The sequence below is a fragment of the Belonocnema kinseyi genome, chromosome 4, assembly GCF_010883055.1.
Source record: "Belonocnema kinseyi isolate 2016_QV_RU_SX_M_011 chromosome 4, B_treatae_v1, whole genome shotgun sequence".
Lineage (NCBI taxonomy): Eukaryota > Metazoa > Arthropoda > Insecta > Hymenoptera > Cynipidae > Belonocnema > Belonocnema kinseyi.
Genome location: NC_046660.1, coordinates 72991416 through 73008714, shown reverse-complemented (window position 1 = coordinate 73008714; position 17299 = coordinate 72991416). Strand labels below are relative to the sequence as shown.

At 32.6% G+C, this 17299-nt stretch overlaps 1 protein-coding gene across 3 annotated transcripts in view; it reads right to left on the bottom strand.

Annotated features, from left to right (window-relative positions):
* Positions 1–952: 952 nt before the first annotated feature.
* Positions 953–17299, bottom strand: part of LOC117171503 (chondroitin sulfate proteoglycan 4) — a 128407-nt gene continuing 112060 nt past the window's right edge. For all 3 annotated transcript variants that reach the window (XM_033358870.1, XM_033358871.1, XM_033358872.1), the window contains exons 9-12: positions 12725–12926; positions 6858–9575; positions 6363–6769; positions 953–6290 (exon numbers count right to left, since the gene is read on the bottom strand). In XM_033358870.1, the coding sequence (XP_033214761.1) occupies positions 4302–6290; positions 6363–6769; positions 6858–9575; positions 12725–12926 (5316 nt within the window). In that variant the 3' untranslated portion in view covers positions 953–4301. The remainder of the gene's footprint in view (positions 6291–6362; positions 6770–6857; positions 9576–12724; positions 12927–17299) is intronic.

Genomic DNA, 17299 nt, shown 5'->3' with positions numbered 1-17299 from the left:
AGCAATAAACATCGCACATTCAGTTTATTAGATTTACGAGTTACAGTCGACAGGGAAAATACATTCCTATGTAAACTATTTTACAGAGTACATAAAATTGGCACTCATTGTCAGAACGGTTCAGTTCGGTGAATATAAGCCCCTAACTTTTCATTTCCAGCAAATTCATTAATTAATAGTATTTAATTTAAAAGAAAATGGAATCATTAAATTAATTATAAAAACTGCTATTAATACATAAGCTGCAAATTACTCGGTCAACTACTATTATATAATTATATGATAATATAATTACTATAATAATAAACATAATAATCATTACCATACTAAGTTAACGTCCGCTTTAGAATGCCTTAATATTTTTACACTGTTTAGATCGAATAAAATCCTCGTCATGGGATCATATAATATGAGAGTTCAAAATTTCATTTTATTTCATTTTATGAAAAACAAGGGACACTTTTTTTAATCAACATTCATAAAATCATCGTATAGTATGTATATAATACTGAAATACCTTTCTAACTGACCGTTGACGCACAATATCGTACTTTTGCTTCTGGTAATCGAACAGTTCATTATATAATTTACACATACACACATTTACATACGCAGAAAAAACTTCAAGATCATTTTAATCATTTATATTATTATGTGGTAATTCAAAGACGACATCTGATTCAAATGATCTTTAGCTTCTTTCAATATAATATTATTCATATATTTGTCAAACTTATTGAAACAATTAATTATAAATTATATGTTCGTCAATCAATTTCACACATTTCTCACAAATATCGTACAATTACTTGCGCAAATACATTTTATAATTTTATAAATTTCATGAAATTGCGAACTTATAATAATATCATTAATCTAGCTACAATGACAATTTGGTACAAAAGAATTTTTATTTATAGTAGTCACTATAAAGATAGTTTTTATCTTTCTATTTTCGGGGTTATTCGTACGGGAGTTTCGTTTCCTGTTGAGTTTTATACGTTAATTTTCACGCGCACTGTTTACAAAATAGTATGAAATACGTGCTACAGAATTTTTCTTCAAAAACAGTGCAATCTGGACCACGTAATTAAACCAAATTTTCACTTCTTATCCCTACGAGAAGGAAGAATTTGATTTTGTTATCTATATATTAACTTAAAATGTATTCTAGTATCTAGTATAATTTTAGGCTTACTTTTTTATCATTTCGATTTAAAAACGTGATCTAGTTGACACTGCTATATGCTCTTTTTGCGGCAAACAGTTATTTGTATATAAATATCTACAAATGTTCTAAATTACTTAGATACATCATATTTACACTTGAAGCAGTAATTATTAATCTATATGTATAAAAAGTTTCTAATATAAAACGACTGATCGGTTTGATTGTACAGGACGTAGTAACATTAGTTTCTAAGCGATACTTCTGAAAATTTGTTGCGATGGTAGTTTATTTTTAATGATTGCAGCTCGTAATTGATAAATTTAGCAAAGAGTTTAAAAACAAAACTATTTGAGGTCATTCTTGCATGGTTTTCAGTATAGTGACAATGTGCACTATTTTTTATTTCAGAGTAATTTCTCGATCATTATTAAAAAGAAATTTAAAAAAATTAATCGGAGTAATGGATGTCATTTTGTGCCACGTCAATTATAATATTTGCAGATTTTATAGGATGCAATAGCGACACCCTTCTAGCGGACCTCGTAAACGTTCCGTTCACGGAATTGCCTGACCGTAAAGTGATCACACCGGGACCGTTCCGGGCATATTTTCATAATTTTTCACAATTTCACCAGGGTGTCACAAAAGCCCTAGGACGGCCAAAATTTCCTCAGTTAGGATACTTTTCAGGGGGGTCAAGGTCATTGTTGAAGTAAATTTTTAAAAGGAATAAAATGCTGACCTTTATTTAGATCTTGACGATAACCTCCAAGGTTTTTTCAAGGTGAACGTTAAAAAAAAATGGAAACCTTTTTTTCCACCGACAATCGATAGAGCGGAAAATTTTACGTTTAAATATGCACCCAATTCATACGTTCAATGTAACTTTGAAGATCACTATAAGGTCATTTAAATTTAAACAAGGTCTGCATGCATTTGAAAATATCAGCTTTTTAAATTTGTTCGTAAGGAGCGAAGTAACTAACTTTAAAAAGGCTCATTCAGTAGAAACCTTAAGCATGGTCTTGAAGATGTTCTTCAAGGGCATTTCAAGGTCAATTTTTTCATTGAAGACCCCGCTTTTTTACATTTGCAATGTATACAGGTGAATTTTACGTTCGAATATGTACTCAGACCATTTTCGAACGTAGAATTTACAGCTCTATAGATTGCCGATGTGAAAAAGGGGGTTTCCAATGAAAAATATGGACATTGAAATGACTTTGAAGGTCATCGGGTGGCCGCGCACAGGTTTTTATAAAATTCTTAACTTTTGAACACATTAATAAATACAATTAAATTAATTTGAATGTGTGAAGCGATAAAAGGAATGAGTACTATGTGAAATTACGAATAAATGCGAATAAGGATAAGAATATGCCCTAGTGACCCAGTAAATTTCAAGGTAAAATTGACGGTGACTGTGGTCACTTTATGTTTACGCAATTGCGTAATCGTTCCGTTCATGCGACTTACTTGGGACGAACCCTTGAAAAATATAAAATAGGCAGTGCGAATTTTTGAGGTGGGATACTTAAGAATATGTAAAAAACGAAAATAAGTTTTAAAAGCAACCTTCATTACATTCGAATAGCCTTTTTTTTGTTTGTAAAATAATAAAATATAAATGAATAATAAGCTATTAATAATTAACTATAAGAATATAAAAGATTAATCTAATCTACTGTTGGATTCAAAATAAAATAGAGCACTGTCTGTTTATTATTTTTCAATAAATCATAATTAAAAAGTAGCGTTTCATGAGGACCTAATTATGGTCACTATGTGGTCACTATATGGTCACTATGTGGTCACTTTACGGATCCACAGTTGTGTAACCGGAACGTTCACGCGGTCCGTTAGAGAATTCTTTTGATTGTTTTGAGCCAATAATCTCAGTTTTAAAAATTTGTGGGTTATGGCCTTTGGAATTCTATCTTCCAACTAAAAATCGTTCTTGTAATTTAAATTATTTTTCAACGTTAGTCAGATTGTATTGGCCTATTTTTAACGAAAAATACCTCTCCTAATGAAAGTCGTGCTACTGTCAAAACAAGATAAAATTTATTCAACAATTCAATAATTCAATAAAGATCAAATTTAAATTTTTAAAAATTAAAAAGGAAGTATTATTTACTAACGCATTATTCGGTATGAAAGAAGTAAAAGAAAATAATTTTACTTAGCGTGCAGAATGGATACAGAAATGTTTTGGAAACACGTTTCGATATAATAAAAATTAAGGTAAATTTGCTTTCAAAGCTAAAATATGTGAATAATTTCAACTAAGCTAGGATTTTTGCTTTCTTAACTAAAGTTCAAGTTGGAAATTTTACATGTATTATATACATTTTTCGTGTTTCTGCTACAGTTCAGTGCAGGTATGGAGAAGTACGTGAAGGGAGTTTAAAAAGATATGTTTAATACTTGAGCTCTCGAGGCATCAGCTAAATGCAATTTTATAGTCAGAAATTTCATCGCGAATCGATGAGAAATTGTTTTTTTGTTTGTTTGTTTACTCTAGTACAAAAATTATTTATGTTCCCTGGTTTGAGCGTGCAGTCTTTGCACTGATATCCGCGTCTCTTTAAACGAGGGTCGAATTGCTAGTACTTTTTTTAGGCCCTTGGGTCAGAACATGTTCTCGTTTTTATCACTGGAGTAGACTTGTTCGATCAGTACTTTCATTATAATTTTACACGTTATGATATACCGAGAGAAAGAATTTACGAAATTTAGCACGGAAACGAACTTTCTATTGATCGATGTATCGGTAAAAGAAATCTTGGGTTAGAGTGCTTTAGGATTTCCAATTTTCTCTCGATGCATCATTTATCACAAAAAAAACATTAAAACTAAATCTTGAGACTGTTCTCGATGCAGTCTGGAGTCCTGATAAATACACACTTAATAAAAATAACAATCACACTTAAGCGGCTTCGCAAGCGGCCCCTATCTTTAAGGTCTTGGCTCGCACGATCGTAGAAAGGCTTCGAAAAGTCTTACTTTCTTAGGCACATTGAGTTCGAAGTAGCGATGAGATAATCTTGACTCATGTCAGTCTTTCAGAAGAAGATAAATATTACAGAGGTTATGGATCTTTTCGTCCGCGATGGACGTAGGCCTCTTGCTAGACCCAGTACTGATTCCTTCTCAAAAGAGGATTGGGCCTCTGGGAAGTTGCCGATTGGCAAGGTAGATCTGATGTTTCGAAACTACTCCATTCCTCTCCATCAGCGACTCCGTAGGGATACCTGGAAGAGACATCTACTTCGGAGCCCGTTATGCTTTCCAGAGGACTGAGAGGAATGACTTTGCACTGGGGTAATGTGGAAGTCATCGATGGAAGAGAAGGCAAAGGTGTGCTGGAAGTTAGGCTGTTGTGATCATTAGCAAATCTTTTAAGATGCGGTGTTGCGGGCATCAGATGATCAGGAGGCCTTGGAAGTGGCATCACACTAAGTGCTGGACTCGTCTCTTGTTTGTCCTCATCTTCCGCATGCTTGTATTGATTTTGCCTATATCTAATTGTTATAATCACCAGAACTCCAAGGAGAAAGACTCCGAGCAACATCCCTAGAATTAGCAAATAGTCGTTGCTCATGTTAGGTGCTATTGCCATCTCGCCTTCATGACCTACTGGGTCCATTGGCCCACCGAGAGTCATATTGTAATCCTCTAAATCCATTTTTAATCGGTATGAAAATTCTCCCACCGCTGGTTGGAAAATTGAAGCTGCTAGGATGAAACCAAAATTGTCTTGAAGTCCTTCAAACTCCACAGTGGGGATTTTTTTGCAGACCAAGTAAATCACACCAGAGACGATTTCCTGGTGGGTGAATCGAGCCACCTCTTTTTCTCGAGTACCTCTCTTTTCCCCAGATGATGAGGAACTCCTGATAATCCGCTTGAGCTTCGCGAACTTAGGCTTTTTGATTATTGTGTACACCGGATTGCTGTTTGTCAAGGTGGCGAGCGGAGTTGCATCCAAATATTGGAGTGATAGTTTTCTCTTTTCCCCAACTAGAGTCACCAGTGGGTTCATGATCATCAAAGGTACGACCTTTATGTCAATATGTATATGCTTAACTTCGAAGCCACTTAGGTGAGCTGCTAGTTCCAGACTATCGTTTGAGATAGTCATGTCCGTTTGCATAAATACCACACTTTTCGAAAGCAAATCTGTTTGTTTGAAAGTGACTGCAGCCATGTCTCGTACGTAAAGGACACCGTGCTTTGGTGATCTGGTTACTTCGTAGATCACTAAATCTTGTCTCGCATTGGAGTCCAATTTCACATTTTGTTCGGAAATGACAGCAATATTTTGCCCCTGTTGAATCGAAACTGGAGAAGGAACAGTTACGTTTAACCTGATGGGTAAAACGCGGACATTGAAGACTTTGTAAGAGGGATTGAAACGTCCATCCGAGACTCGGAAATAGAAAGAAGCTGCTTGCAAAGGACCACTGTGCTCGTAAACTACTCGGGAAGAGTCAATGTCAAATTGGGAGAATTTATTCGCTAGTTGCACCTGTGATGAATTTTGCTCAAAAGGCAATAAGAGTAGTCTGCCGTGAGTTGGACCTGATATTACTTGATAGATCAGATCCTCAGGTCCGGTGTCTGCATCGACTGTTAACAAATCCTCATGAGTTATCGTCTGATTTTGATTCTGAACAACTATAATGTAGGGTTCATTCGTTTCGAGCTTAAAGGGCTCATCGTTGACTGCATTTATCATCACGGGAACACTGACGTTGCAGAGAAATACTTGTCTTGTCAGCTGAGGGGCCGTAAGATAAAGAGAAAATCCAATGCTGTCCTCCAGGGTATCAGAATGATCATGGAAGTATCCAACATTTCCTCCTTCCAGTTGTGGTTGTTCGAATGTTGTGATGTTTAGATCAGGCAAAAGCATAACATGACCATGATTAGGACGAGTAACCAACTTTAACCGCACTGTTGGATCTGTGATGCCAGATTTAGTTTTTAGGAAGTTTATTATCCCGCTGATGTTCATCATCACTTGGGCTTGACCACCTTCTTCGACTACAACTGTTGATACTATAACATATCTATCCAGTCCACCACTGGAGACTGATATATCAATTTTGAAAATCTGAAAAATATAATTTTTATCTTTATTCAAGATCATTCTTAATTGAGAAAACTTTAGTTAAAAATATCTTACCTGATTAGTAATTGGTATGGCATAATGTGTTTCAACATCGAAGGTGAAGGAATCATTAGCATACAGATCCATAAATTGTTTGGTATGCTCGTATGTGACTTTATGCTGGTTGATATTGCTCTGCGTAAATCTGTTAACTTCTTGCCAGGCTCCTTCACTCGTTTCCATTATAATTTTTCCCATCCTTGGCGGACTTCTGACTATATATCTAATTTCTCTATCACTGTCTGGACAAGTCGTCAACAGTAATTTATCAGATACTGGTTTTCTGGTTAGTGGAAAAACATTCAAGATGTTGTTCTGTCGGATTAGCAGTCGAACTGGTTTCGTGATAATTGGAATCATGTACGTTTCAGTTGAATGGATACCATCAAAGAGGGTGAATGAAAACTGAGCATCGGTTCCATCTGGTTAAAAAAATAGAATTAGGTAATCAGAATCAGAAATTGAGAATGAAAAAGAAGAACGTGGCAAGAGGCAAAAAATAATACTTACTAGTATGTGTGAATAGAACCTTTCCCTGATTGACCTGCTCCTGACTAAACATATAAATATCCCTCTCAGGGAATGCAACATGTGAAATAAATCCATTCTTGACACTCGTTACGTTGTAAATGATATCATCAGGGGTAGTGTCATTATCAATTGCGTTCAAATGAGCTGAGGTGAAAACAGTAGACCCTCCTTGCCAAACACTTAACTTGGTCTCATTAGTAAGAATAGGAACCTCATCATTCACTGGTTGTATATTGATCCAAACTTCAAAGGGTTCACTAGCCTTATCTTCAGCAGTCACTACCATCTTGAAACTGTCGCTAAAGGATTCGTCGCCATTATGTTTGTATACAATAACACCAGCATTAATATGCTTCTGAGAAAACTTCTTGACTTGAGAGTTCTTCGTCGAGTCGACTACTGATCCGTGTTTTGGTTTCTCTGTCACTCTGTAATCATTTATCTTCCCAGCATAGTAAGAAGTGATCGGAAAAAAATCATTAGGAGAAAATCCAACTGTTTTCCCTTCGATTACAGTAAGATTTTGAGAACCCATGTATAATTTCTCTGGGATGATAATGAAGTTTACACTCAGACCTCTTAGTGAAGTGATTCCATTCGTTACATCTACAACAAATCTGTCTTGGGTCTGATTGATTACAGCGTGCACGTAGTGGACACGACCTTCGTTGATTAAATTTTGCTCAAAGTGCTTAACTAGAGTGCTGCTGTAATCCTCTCTGGTCTCTTCACTGTATTCATCTTGTTGCTGTACTTCCAAGTATCCATTCTTTGGCCACTCCTGTATATGATACGTTATCTGGTTCGCTGGAATTTTGGGATGCATTATCTCAAGACTCTTTTTACTGATTAAAATGCCTGTAGCTTCTTCCACAAAAATAGTTTTATTATTTTGAACGACAAGTGCTTCCCAGTAACTCTCGGGGTAGATTTTCACTACCAAGACACCTTCAGCTTCAGCACCTTTCACGGAAATTTTGAACCTAATATTATCGTTCGAAGAAGAACCATCCAAATGTTTATAGGATACAGTTCCTCTCGAGAGATCATTATGGTCAAAACTGGTTGTCTCCCTTGTGTGCTTCATCAAAACGCCATGTTTAGGTCTCTCTAATATCGTGAATCTAATATCTTTATCAACTGCGTAGACGTTTGTCTCAAGATCGATTTCCTTTGTAGTAAGAATCGCTGATTTGTTGAATTGGACAACTAGATGACTTCCAAGTAGAAGATTAACATAGGGTGGACTAGCTTGAATTTCCAAGTCCCCTGGAGTCGATATCTGACCATCGCTGACAGTAAACTTGAATATCCCATGATCTTCGCCATAATGTCGAAACATAACAAATTCATTGTTGATATCCTCTTGGGTAAATTGATTCAGTTGTACAGCAAAGTCTGTGATTTTGTAAAGAGCGCCATTCTCAATATCCTTCTTGGTATAAAGTAAATCACTCGGTTTTGTATCTACGTCCTTATCAGTGTACAGTAAATCCTTACTCGTTAAGAGACGCTCTCCTTTAGATACTACATGAAACACTTTTCGTTCAATTCTTTCCGGTGGATTGTCATTTCGCATCAAAACATCAATCCGAAAGACTCCAATGTACATGAAATCGGCAGCGTTGTTCGAGGAAGCTAAAAACTGGAAAGCGTCCTCCTTGGATTCCGAATCGTCATGAATGTAGTAAACCAATTGTGACAAAAGTTCTTGCAAAGTAAAATTAGTAGCGTTTGATCGTTTAACGGAATTGGAGTCGTTCATTACAGCCAACCAGCCATGATGAGGTCCAGTTGTAACATTGAAGACTAAGGATGTCACTCCATAGTCAATAAAGTTTGTTTTGACTATCTTCAGTGGCACTCTAGATCCTTCATCGACTTCTAATGCTTCTAAATTTTCAGGAACCTTCATATTCTTTCCAACGTAATGCCTAAAAGCCAAACTAGAAGATATATCTGTACACTGAGGAGCAGAAACTTTGAAGAAGAATTTGTCCTCAATGGTGGAATATGCTTTTCGATAGAGTCTGTATTTAAGTTTCCCTGAGTCAACATCATCCTGCGTAAAGATGCTGCTTCTTTTCAAAGTTTGCTGAATCAATAGAAGATCACCATAGCGTGGAACTGCTTCGATACGATAGGTAATTTTACTCGGGGAAGTATTTAACGGATTTGTTTGATACCTCAGACTTTGCGTGTTTATAGAAACATCTGCCGTATTTGTGAAATTAATTCCATACCTTCTTAGCTCCTTCAACTCTAAATCAATAAAAGTAATTTTGAATTCAAACGTCTGCTGGGTTCTGACTTCTCTAACACTGGCTTGGAATTTGAATCCGTCGTGACTGGGACTACCCATATTGTGAATATAACGAACTCCTTCCATTTCGACATCTTTGCTACTAAAGTAATCAACATCCGCCCAGGTGCCGCTTTGATTTTTGAATTTTTGTATTGCACCGTATTGTGGTGGAACAACAATATCGTAGCGAATTTCAATACTTGTGTCGTCGGAATTAGTCACAAAAGAGAGATTTGCGGGTGTAAGGTGTGAAAATGAACGATGCACTACTACTAATCCAGTATTATGTAGTAATTTGATCTGCAAAGGATATGCAGACACTCGCAAACTCGCTGGTTTGCTAGTTTCGATTCCATCGCTCACCTGAAGCTTCAGCATCGCGTTCGATTTCGCTGAAAACAAAATTAATTTACAGCAACTGCAGTTTGAAGTGTGTACATTGTTTATTGATTAATCAATCATTTCAGAAAAATGGTCTTCAACGAATAAAGTGACATTGACATTGAAAACTTTGTCATGGGAGTCATGGTTCTACTTTTTAAATATTTTCTCTTTAAAATCGAATCGGTAAAAATGTACAATACATCATGAGTTAGGCGGAAAATTAACTTTTTAAAAATTGTTTTATTTAAAATTTCCTGGGTGGCGGCTTGACCGGGAAATCCAGCAATGACCTGGATGTTTATTAAACCGTAAAAACCGGGAAATGGCCAGGGGTTTAATTAAAACCCGACTATTTACTAATGATCGCAGTAAAATTTAAGGTTTCATTATTTTAATAATTTTGTTCAATTTAGAAAAGTTATCAACAGCCGCAAATTTTTCTGAATATGTCAGTTTACTCTTATGAATTCAGAATTTATTATTGAATGTTTACTATTTGCCATTATAAGAAAAACCTTTTGCAATTTTTTTCTCTGTGAGATTTTTTCCGCTGAGTTAAGTTTGGTAACCGAATTGATGGCGTTTCAAGCACACAGAAACAATCATTTTCTCAATTTGTTCAAAAAATGGATTTACCACGTTTTGTTCGCTTTCACCTCATTTATCCTGACGTGAAACAAGGAATTTTCGAAAACATAAAAAAATATAATTTCACTTGCTACAGGAAATTTTTTACCGCATAATTTCAATTGAAAATTCACCTCTGTTTGAAAATGTAACTACTTAGTTGCAAAACAATTTTTTTACTATAAATTGAACTATTCTATTAGAAAATTTAAGTATTTTTCTGAAAAAGTTTTTTTTATAAGTACTAAACTTTTTCAAGAAAAATTAAACATTCTATTTTTGGTTGAAAATGTACCTTTTTTATATGAACATTCAGCTATTTGATTAAAAATTTTATTATTTTTAGTTAGAAATTAAACTAGTAGTTCCAAAATGTTTCTAATTTATGAAAAATTTATCTATTTTGTAGAGAATTTATCATTATGGTAGAAAATTCAACTTTTCGACATAAAATTCAACTATTCCAGTTAAGAATTTATCATTTTAGTATAAAATTCACCAGTTTGGTTGAAAATTAATAGTCTGTAAAGTACCATCCGCTGATGATATAACAGATACATTTTAAAAATAAAGTTGAATATTTATGATGTTAGTTGAAGATTCATTTTGTAGGTTGAAAATAAAATTATTTGTTTGAAAGTTATACTTTTTTGTTAAAAATTAATATTTTTTATAGTTGAAGGTTCACCGTTTTAATTACAAATAAATTTCTTTGGTTAGAAAATGAGCTGTTTGACTGAAAACTTGTTTTTTATTTGTATGTTTTTTGGTTGAAAGCTAGTTTTTTTTAATATTAAAATTGTAAAAATTATTCAAGCTGAATAATATTTAATTTTAATTAAAAATTCATCTCTTCGTCTGATCTCTAATATTTGGACCAAACGCTTCATTATTTAATTTCTGATTGAATTTTTTTTTCAATTGAAAATTCGTCTTTTTGGTATAAATTACCCTTCTTGGTTAAAAATTGATTTTTTGTACAAAAATTCAATTATTCTAATCAAACTTTCATAATTTCAGTTGAAATTCACCTTTCTGGATTAAAATTGAACTATTTCAGTTAAATATTTACTATTTTATTTGAAACTTTAATACTTTGCTTACAAATTTAACTATTTTTTCAAAGTTATTTTTTGTAGGTTAAACATTTTTTTTTTATTTAAAAATTAATTATTTGTCTTTTGATTGACAATTTATCTTTTTTAGTACAAATTAATTATTTTTGAAAATTTAACTATTCCAGTGGAAGATTCGTTGTTTTAGCAGAAAATCCTGATTTTTTCGTTAAACATTTTTTTGCCAAAATTTTTGCTATTCTATTTTCGGTTGAAATTTTTGTTTTATCAAAATTCAAGTATATTGTTAAAAAATCATGTATTTTTTTGAAAATTTTTATTTTTTAGTAAATAATTAATCTTCTTATTTGAAAATTAATCTTCTTGTTTGAAGATTCATCTTTTCGGTTTAAAATTTAAATATTCCAGTTGAAGAATTATAATTTTATTTGAAAATTGAAGTTTTTGGTTGAAAATTAATTTTTTCAACTGAAAGTTTATCTATTCCATTTTTTGTACATAATAGATGTTTTTTAGTGGAAAATTTAGGTATTTGTTTAAAAATTCATTTATTTTTCAATGTTTTGCTGTTTTGTGTTGAAGGATGTTTGGAATTAACGTCAAGGATTAAAATAAATGTTTGTATTTTGCGGAAATTTAGTTGACCGCGAAAATTGACAAATTTGACCGAGAATTTCAAATCATCTGCTCAATCGCCACCCTGTTTGCGAAACAACTGTATTGTACAATTACAAATGCCTTTTATTTCAAACAAACAGAATATTGAATAACTGTTAAGATTTTTAGTTTCATGTTCTACATAATATGAAGGGTTAATTTTATATCATAAAATTTTCGATTTTGTCAGATTTTTAAACATTTGAAATTGAGACCATTTTATTTTTTTACTGTTTTATTTATTTTTTGTTGAATATTTCACTTGAAAGTTATTTTCGATATAAGCGTTTTCGATTTAAAACTGCCTAACGGCAAGTAATTTCGGTTTCAAATTATTTAACTCTAAATGCTCTAAACTGAAAACTGTTCATTAAGGTCACGTCATGTCCTCCATAAAATTTCAATTTCTAAAAAGCTGTCATGAAATCATGTGAACAATAGTAAACTAAAGGGCATGTAAAAACCATTAAAAGTAATAAAAATACGGAAATTTTAACATAAATGGACCAGCTTTTATATTTTTCAAGCTCTTGAAAAATAATTGGAGACCACTGCATGAAATGTATGTAGGGCAAACTATGCGAGAGTAGGTCACATTGAAAAGTAGGTAATTTCAATTAATTAAATTGCGCTAAAAGAAATTATTAAAACTTGCACCACAATATTTAATGACATGGCTTTCTTTTATTTCAGAGTAAATATGTGATGTTTTTCATTTATGTATGGCTAAATGTGCTTTCGTCTCTAATTTGTCTACCAAAAGCGATCTCTAATGCAATAAAGAGAGTAAAAATTACCGTTTCCACGATGTACGTAGGCGATTAATCCTTGGTGTAATTCCGCTTGCGTGAACGTATCGATAGGACGTGATGGATTCGTGACTTTTTCTACGTGCCCGGCATCAGTATCTGCACGAAGAACCGTGTACATCAGCGTTTCCGGGGGAGTATCAGCATCAACGGCCCAAATTAATTCCTTCGTCAGCGTTTTTCTGGTTCCCTGAGCATTTAATTGCAGTTAACAATGACACATGTATGTACACTAGAGTGGGCTATGAATTAAGGCAGGAGACAATATAGGCGCCTGCTATTAGTGCAGTTGATTTATATTCTGCCCGTGGGTGATCTATTGGCGAGTTAATATACCCTCAATTAACTGAACGCTTTTAAGTGCCTTCGAGTTCATGGGATGTCAACAAACTCGCTACCAGGGTGTTATTTTAACCGATATGTTGAGATGATTATGCTCGAAATATCTCAGACAAAACAAATAGGCGAGGTTAACAAACACCTTGTTTACAAATATTTCAATTTGTTTCGAAACATCAAACGGGTAAAAACAATGTTCTATGTCTCTGAGAAGCATAGAACTCAAGTTGAGACTCTTGGACATGAGCCGGAGGTTCGAAGCAATAGTGGGCGGTCAGTACTCGAACGAAGCGAGTGTAAAGACGCAGACGAGTGCGAAGAGCTGAAGGCAACTGCTGGAAATTTTACACTCACACAAGGAAATTTTTAAATTATATTTTTCTGAAAAAATATCTTCTGACTTCGCTCCATTGGGAAACGAACCACAGAACTTCCGATTGCCAGTCCGGTGCTTTTTTAATGAAGCTATTAGAGAGATCGAAAGTAAATTTTTTTCAGAAATGTATGATACAAGTAATATAAAGGAGTCTGTATTATCATCAGAGGTAGTTACTATTGATGAATGTAGATCAGCGATTCCCAAACTACTGCCGACGGTCACCGGCTCGACCGCGGTGGGGGGAAGCCTCCCGGGTCCAGCTACTGGGCAGCCCCCTCCCCTCGCTATGAGGACCCTTTCATTGTCATGAGATTTAAGGCTATTTCAATAAGTAAAATCCTAAAAATATATGTCAATTCTATTCTAATTATCTGAATCATTTTCCTGATGTAATTTTAAGAAAACGAAAAAAAAGTTGATCGAAATCGGTTAATAATTCGATTAATTAAGCATATCTTTAAGTACATGCAAAATTACAAGGACTGTCAAATGGCATTGAAGATATTAACCGATTTTCATCAACTTTCTTTTAATTTACTTAAAATTAGATTAGGAAATTGATTCAAGTAATTAAAATTTAATTTATTAACATTTTAAAACATTTTAGTTTTTCTCAAACGGTTCTTAATTCTCTCGCGTGAAGCGTGTAACCTCCCGCATGACCAACAATCAAGTATCCCCCTTAGGTTCCAGTATTGGAAAAAAATTGTAGGGTGGTGGCCCTGCTTCTCTCTGAGACTTGCAAAAAAAATTTGGGAAAAGCTGGTGTAGATGTCATTCCACAGTCTGTGAAAATAGAAATCAAAACTATCGACCATGTTAACTCTTTAAATAACAGAAACTACTTAACGTCATTTTTAACTGAGTAGAAAATAAATTTAAATAAAAATTTTAATCATATTTTTCTGAAAAAATGTATAATTTATCAATTTTATTTTCCATCTAGTCAAAAATGACGTCAAGTATTTTCTGTTTTTTGAAGAATTAACTTGATCGATAGTTTTGATTTCTATTTTCACAGATTGTGGAATGACATCTATAAAGATAGATAGTAAGTACCTCTGATGATAATACAGATTCCTTTAAGTCAAAGAATGTTATTGAATGCATTTTTACACTTTTTTTTACCAAATTTCCGATCTATTATGACGGGTTTCAGCTAGACTTGAGTATTATTATGTTCAACAAATTTTTAAGAATAGTTTTTTTAATTTAATTTAAAAAAAATTTTAATTAATCACGAATAAAAGCTGTCTAAAACATTATTCGATTTTTATTAAAAAAGTCGGTTATAATAAAAAAAGTAGATAAAAATGTTTAATGTTGAAAACTTTTATAATTTTGACCAAAAACCTCGCACAGTTATTTAGTACCAGAAACACTATTCATAGCCCAAATAAAAGCAAGATCTGACACATGACATAGAAACTTGCTCGAATACACGAAAAAATAAATGCTTTTTTCTTTCGAGAAAAATTATATTTAAAGGTTCCGCAAACATGAAATACTAATTTCTACTTATAATTAGAAGTTTAAATGATTTTTTAAAACAATTTATTATTGCCTTTAGCAATTTCTTCTTAAAATATAATGAGAGTCACGGATTATCCGAGTTTTGCAACTTATTTTTAACTTTTTAGTTAGATCGAGGAAATAATTAATTAAATTTAACAAAAATAATTCCTTCAGCGCTTAATTACTATTTTTCAGAATATTATCTTAGAATAAGGGTAGATAGTTGCAGTTTATTTAAAAATTATCTACTTTTTGTACACTGCCCAATTATAGTGAGGTGATAATTAAATCCAGTTAACAAAAATACTTGTTCAAATAATCGATTATTATTAATAGTATTGTCTTTAAATCATACGTAAAAGTTTAGTGCTTTCTTAAGTATTCAACTTTCTATCCACTTTTCACATACAGTGAGGTAACAATTAATGCAATTCAACAAACATAATTTGAATTTTTTGAATTGTTTAAGCAATTATCGTTGTAGCTCAAATAATTATTCTCTAATAATTATATTCTAACCTTTCTCTAATTCAAAAATAGATCAGAAGTGCAAATTAAAAAAATTGCAACTTTCCAGTATTATTATAGGAGAATATTATTATGAATAATATTAATACATTATTTAAACAATGGTTTCCGTTAAGTTTAATTGATTATTGTCTCAATATAATAGAAAATTTTTAAAAACGCGACTTCATAACTCTATTTTAAGAGAAAATTGCTCAAAGCAATAGTAAATTGCTTAAACACTTTATCTAAGCATCTAGTTATTAGTAGAGATTAGTATTTTAATTATGGGAAATTATTTGTATTTCAGAAACCGCAAACAAATTATAGATAGCACCAAAAACCCACAAAAACCAATTTTGCATTCATATGGTTTTTTTTAGTACACTATGAAACAGACTTATGAAGGTGATATTTCAAAAATGATTATTCTTTTGTATTCTATAGCTAATTATCATTAATTTTTATTTGAAAATTTGAACAAAGTTGGGGCGATATGTATAAAATTTTGAAAAAAAGGCTCGGATCACCTTACTCCCCACTCTTCCGCGAAATACCCCTTTTGGGAAATACATCTTAAACTTTATGGGGTTTGCGGAAGCCCTAAATATCCATTTTTTTATTCGAACAAATTTGAGAGATGAAAGCATGAAAATTTCACCAAACAAATTTTGGACCACCCTAATGTAAAACGACAGAATCTCTAACTTTTAACCTAATTACTGAATATAAAATTTAATAATTATAATCAAGATACTTTTTGATATTGCATTAATGAATCAATCAAACCTATTATTTCGAAAAGTGAAATAAAAATTAGATTGTGATGGAATCAATATTGGCGTGTGTTGATTTTCTGAATAATAAACATAGATGTGAGGATCGGAATATGGGATTTTGAAGCGTAACTGAGGTATAGAGTAGCATCAATCGCAGATAATTGAAAATCAATAAATAGCCAAGAGCTCAGAGATCGCAGGAGTTTTCATACAGTGCTTCCTCCGTCAAATATCGTTTACTGGAAAAGCTGACTTCTAGAATAAATTATTACAATATTTTCCGACCGACACACAGTATGGCAAAATTACGAAAAACTGTTTAAGCTACGATTTCGGCTACAATTTTCAATCGGTTTCAAAATTTTTTGTAATAAAAGATATCTAAATTTATATATTATTTCTTTAATAACATGTTATTATTTGAAATTTGTCCATATTAATATGTGATCGATTATCAAGCATTTACGAAGCATAACTCGATAGTTTATTATAAGTGAATCATTTGTTATTAAGAATTTTATTGTTATAAACAATATTAACTGATTATTGTATGGTGTTGGATATTTTTAAAGTGATTTTCGCTTTCAACCCAATTTGAAGGAACATACAAAAATTAAAAAACAAATATAAATATATTTATTATTCTTTTAATCAAATGCGCAGTTTGAGCATTTTTTGAGCGTTTGAGGTACTTTTTTCAAAACATGCTTTGTTTGACTTAGTCTGAGTTGTAATTAACTATATTCCCATTTCAAGACACTAATATCAATGTTTTTAAATTAATTACGTAAGTTCTTAACGAAAAAATATCTTCAATTTTTTCGTTTTATCAACTTTATATTTAAATCAACTAAATAAAAGATTTTTTTTAAATCGGCCTCACTGAATCTCTTAAAATTTTAGTTAGCTTTAATTAAAAAAGAAAATTTTGAAATTCATTGAAAACTTTACCCAGAATCGTATTTTGGATATATTTTGAAAGAAGAGGAAATTAGGGGCAATGAATAGCCGGGATGTAGGAGTTGTGAGGGGAAATAAGGGGGG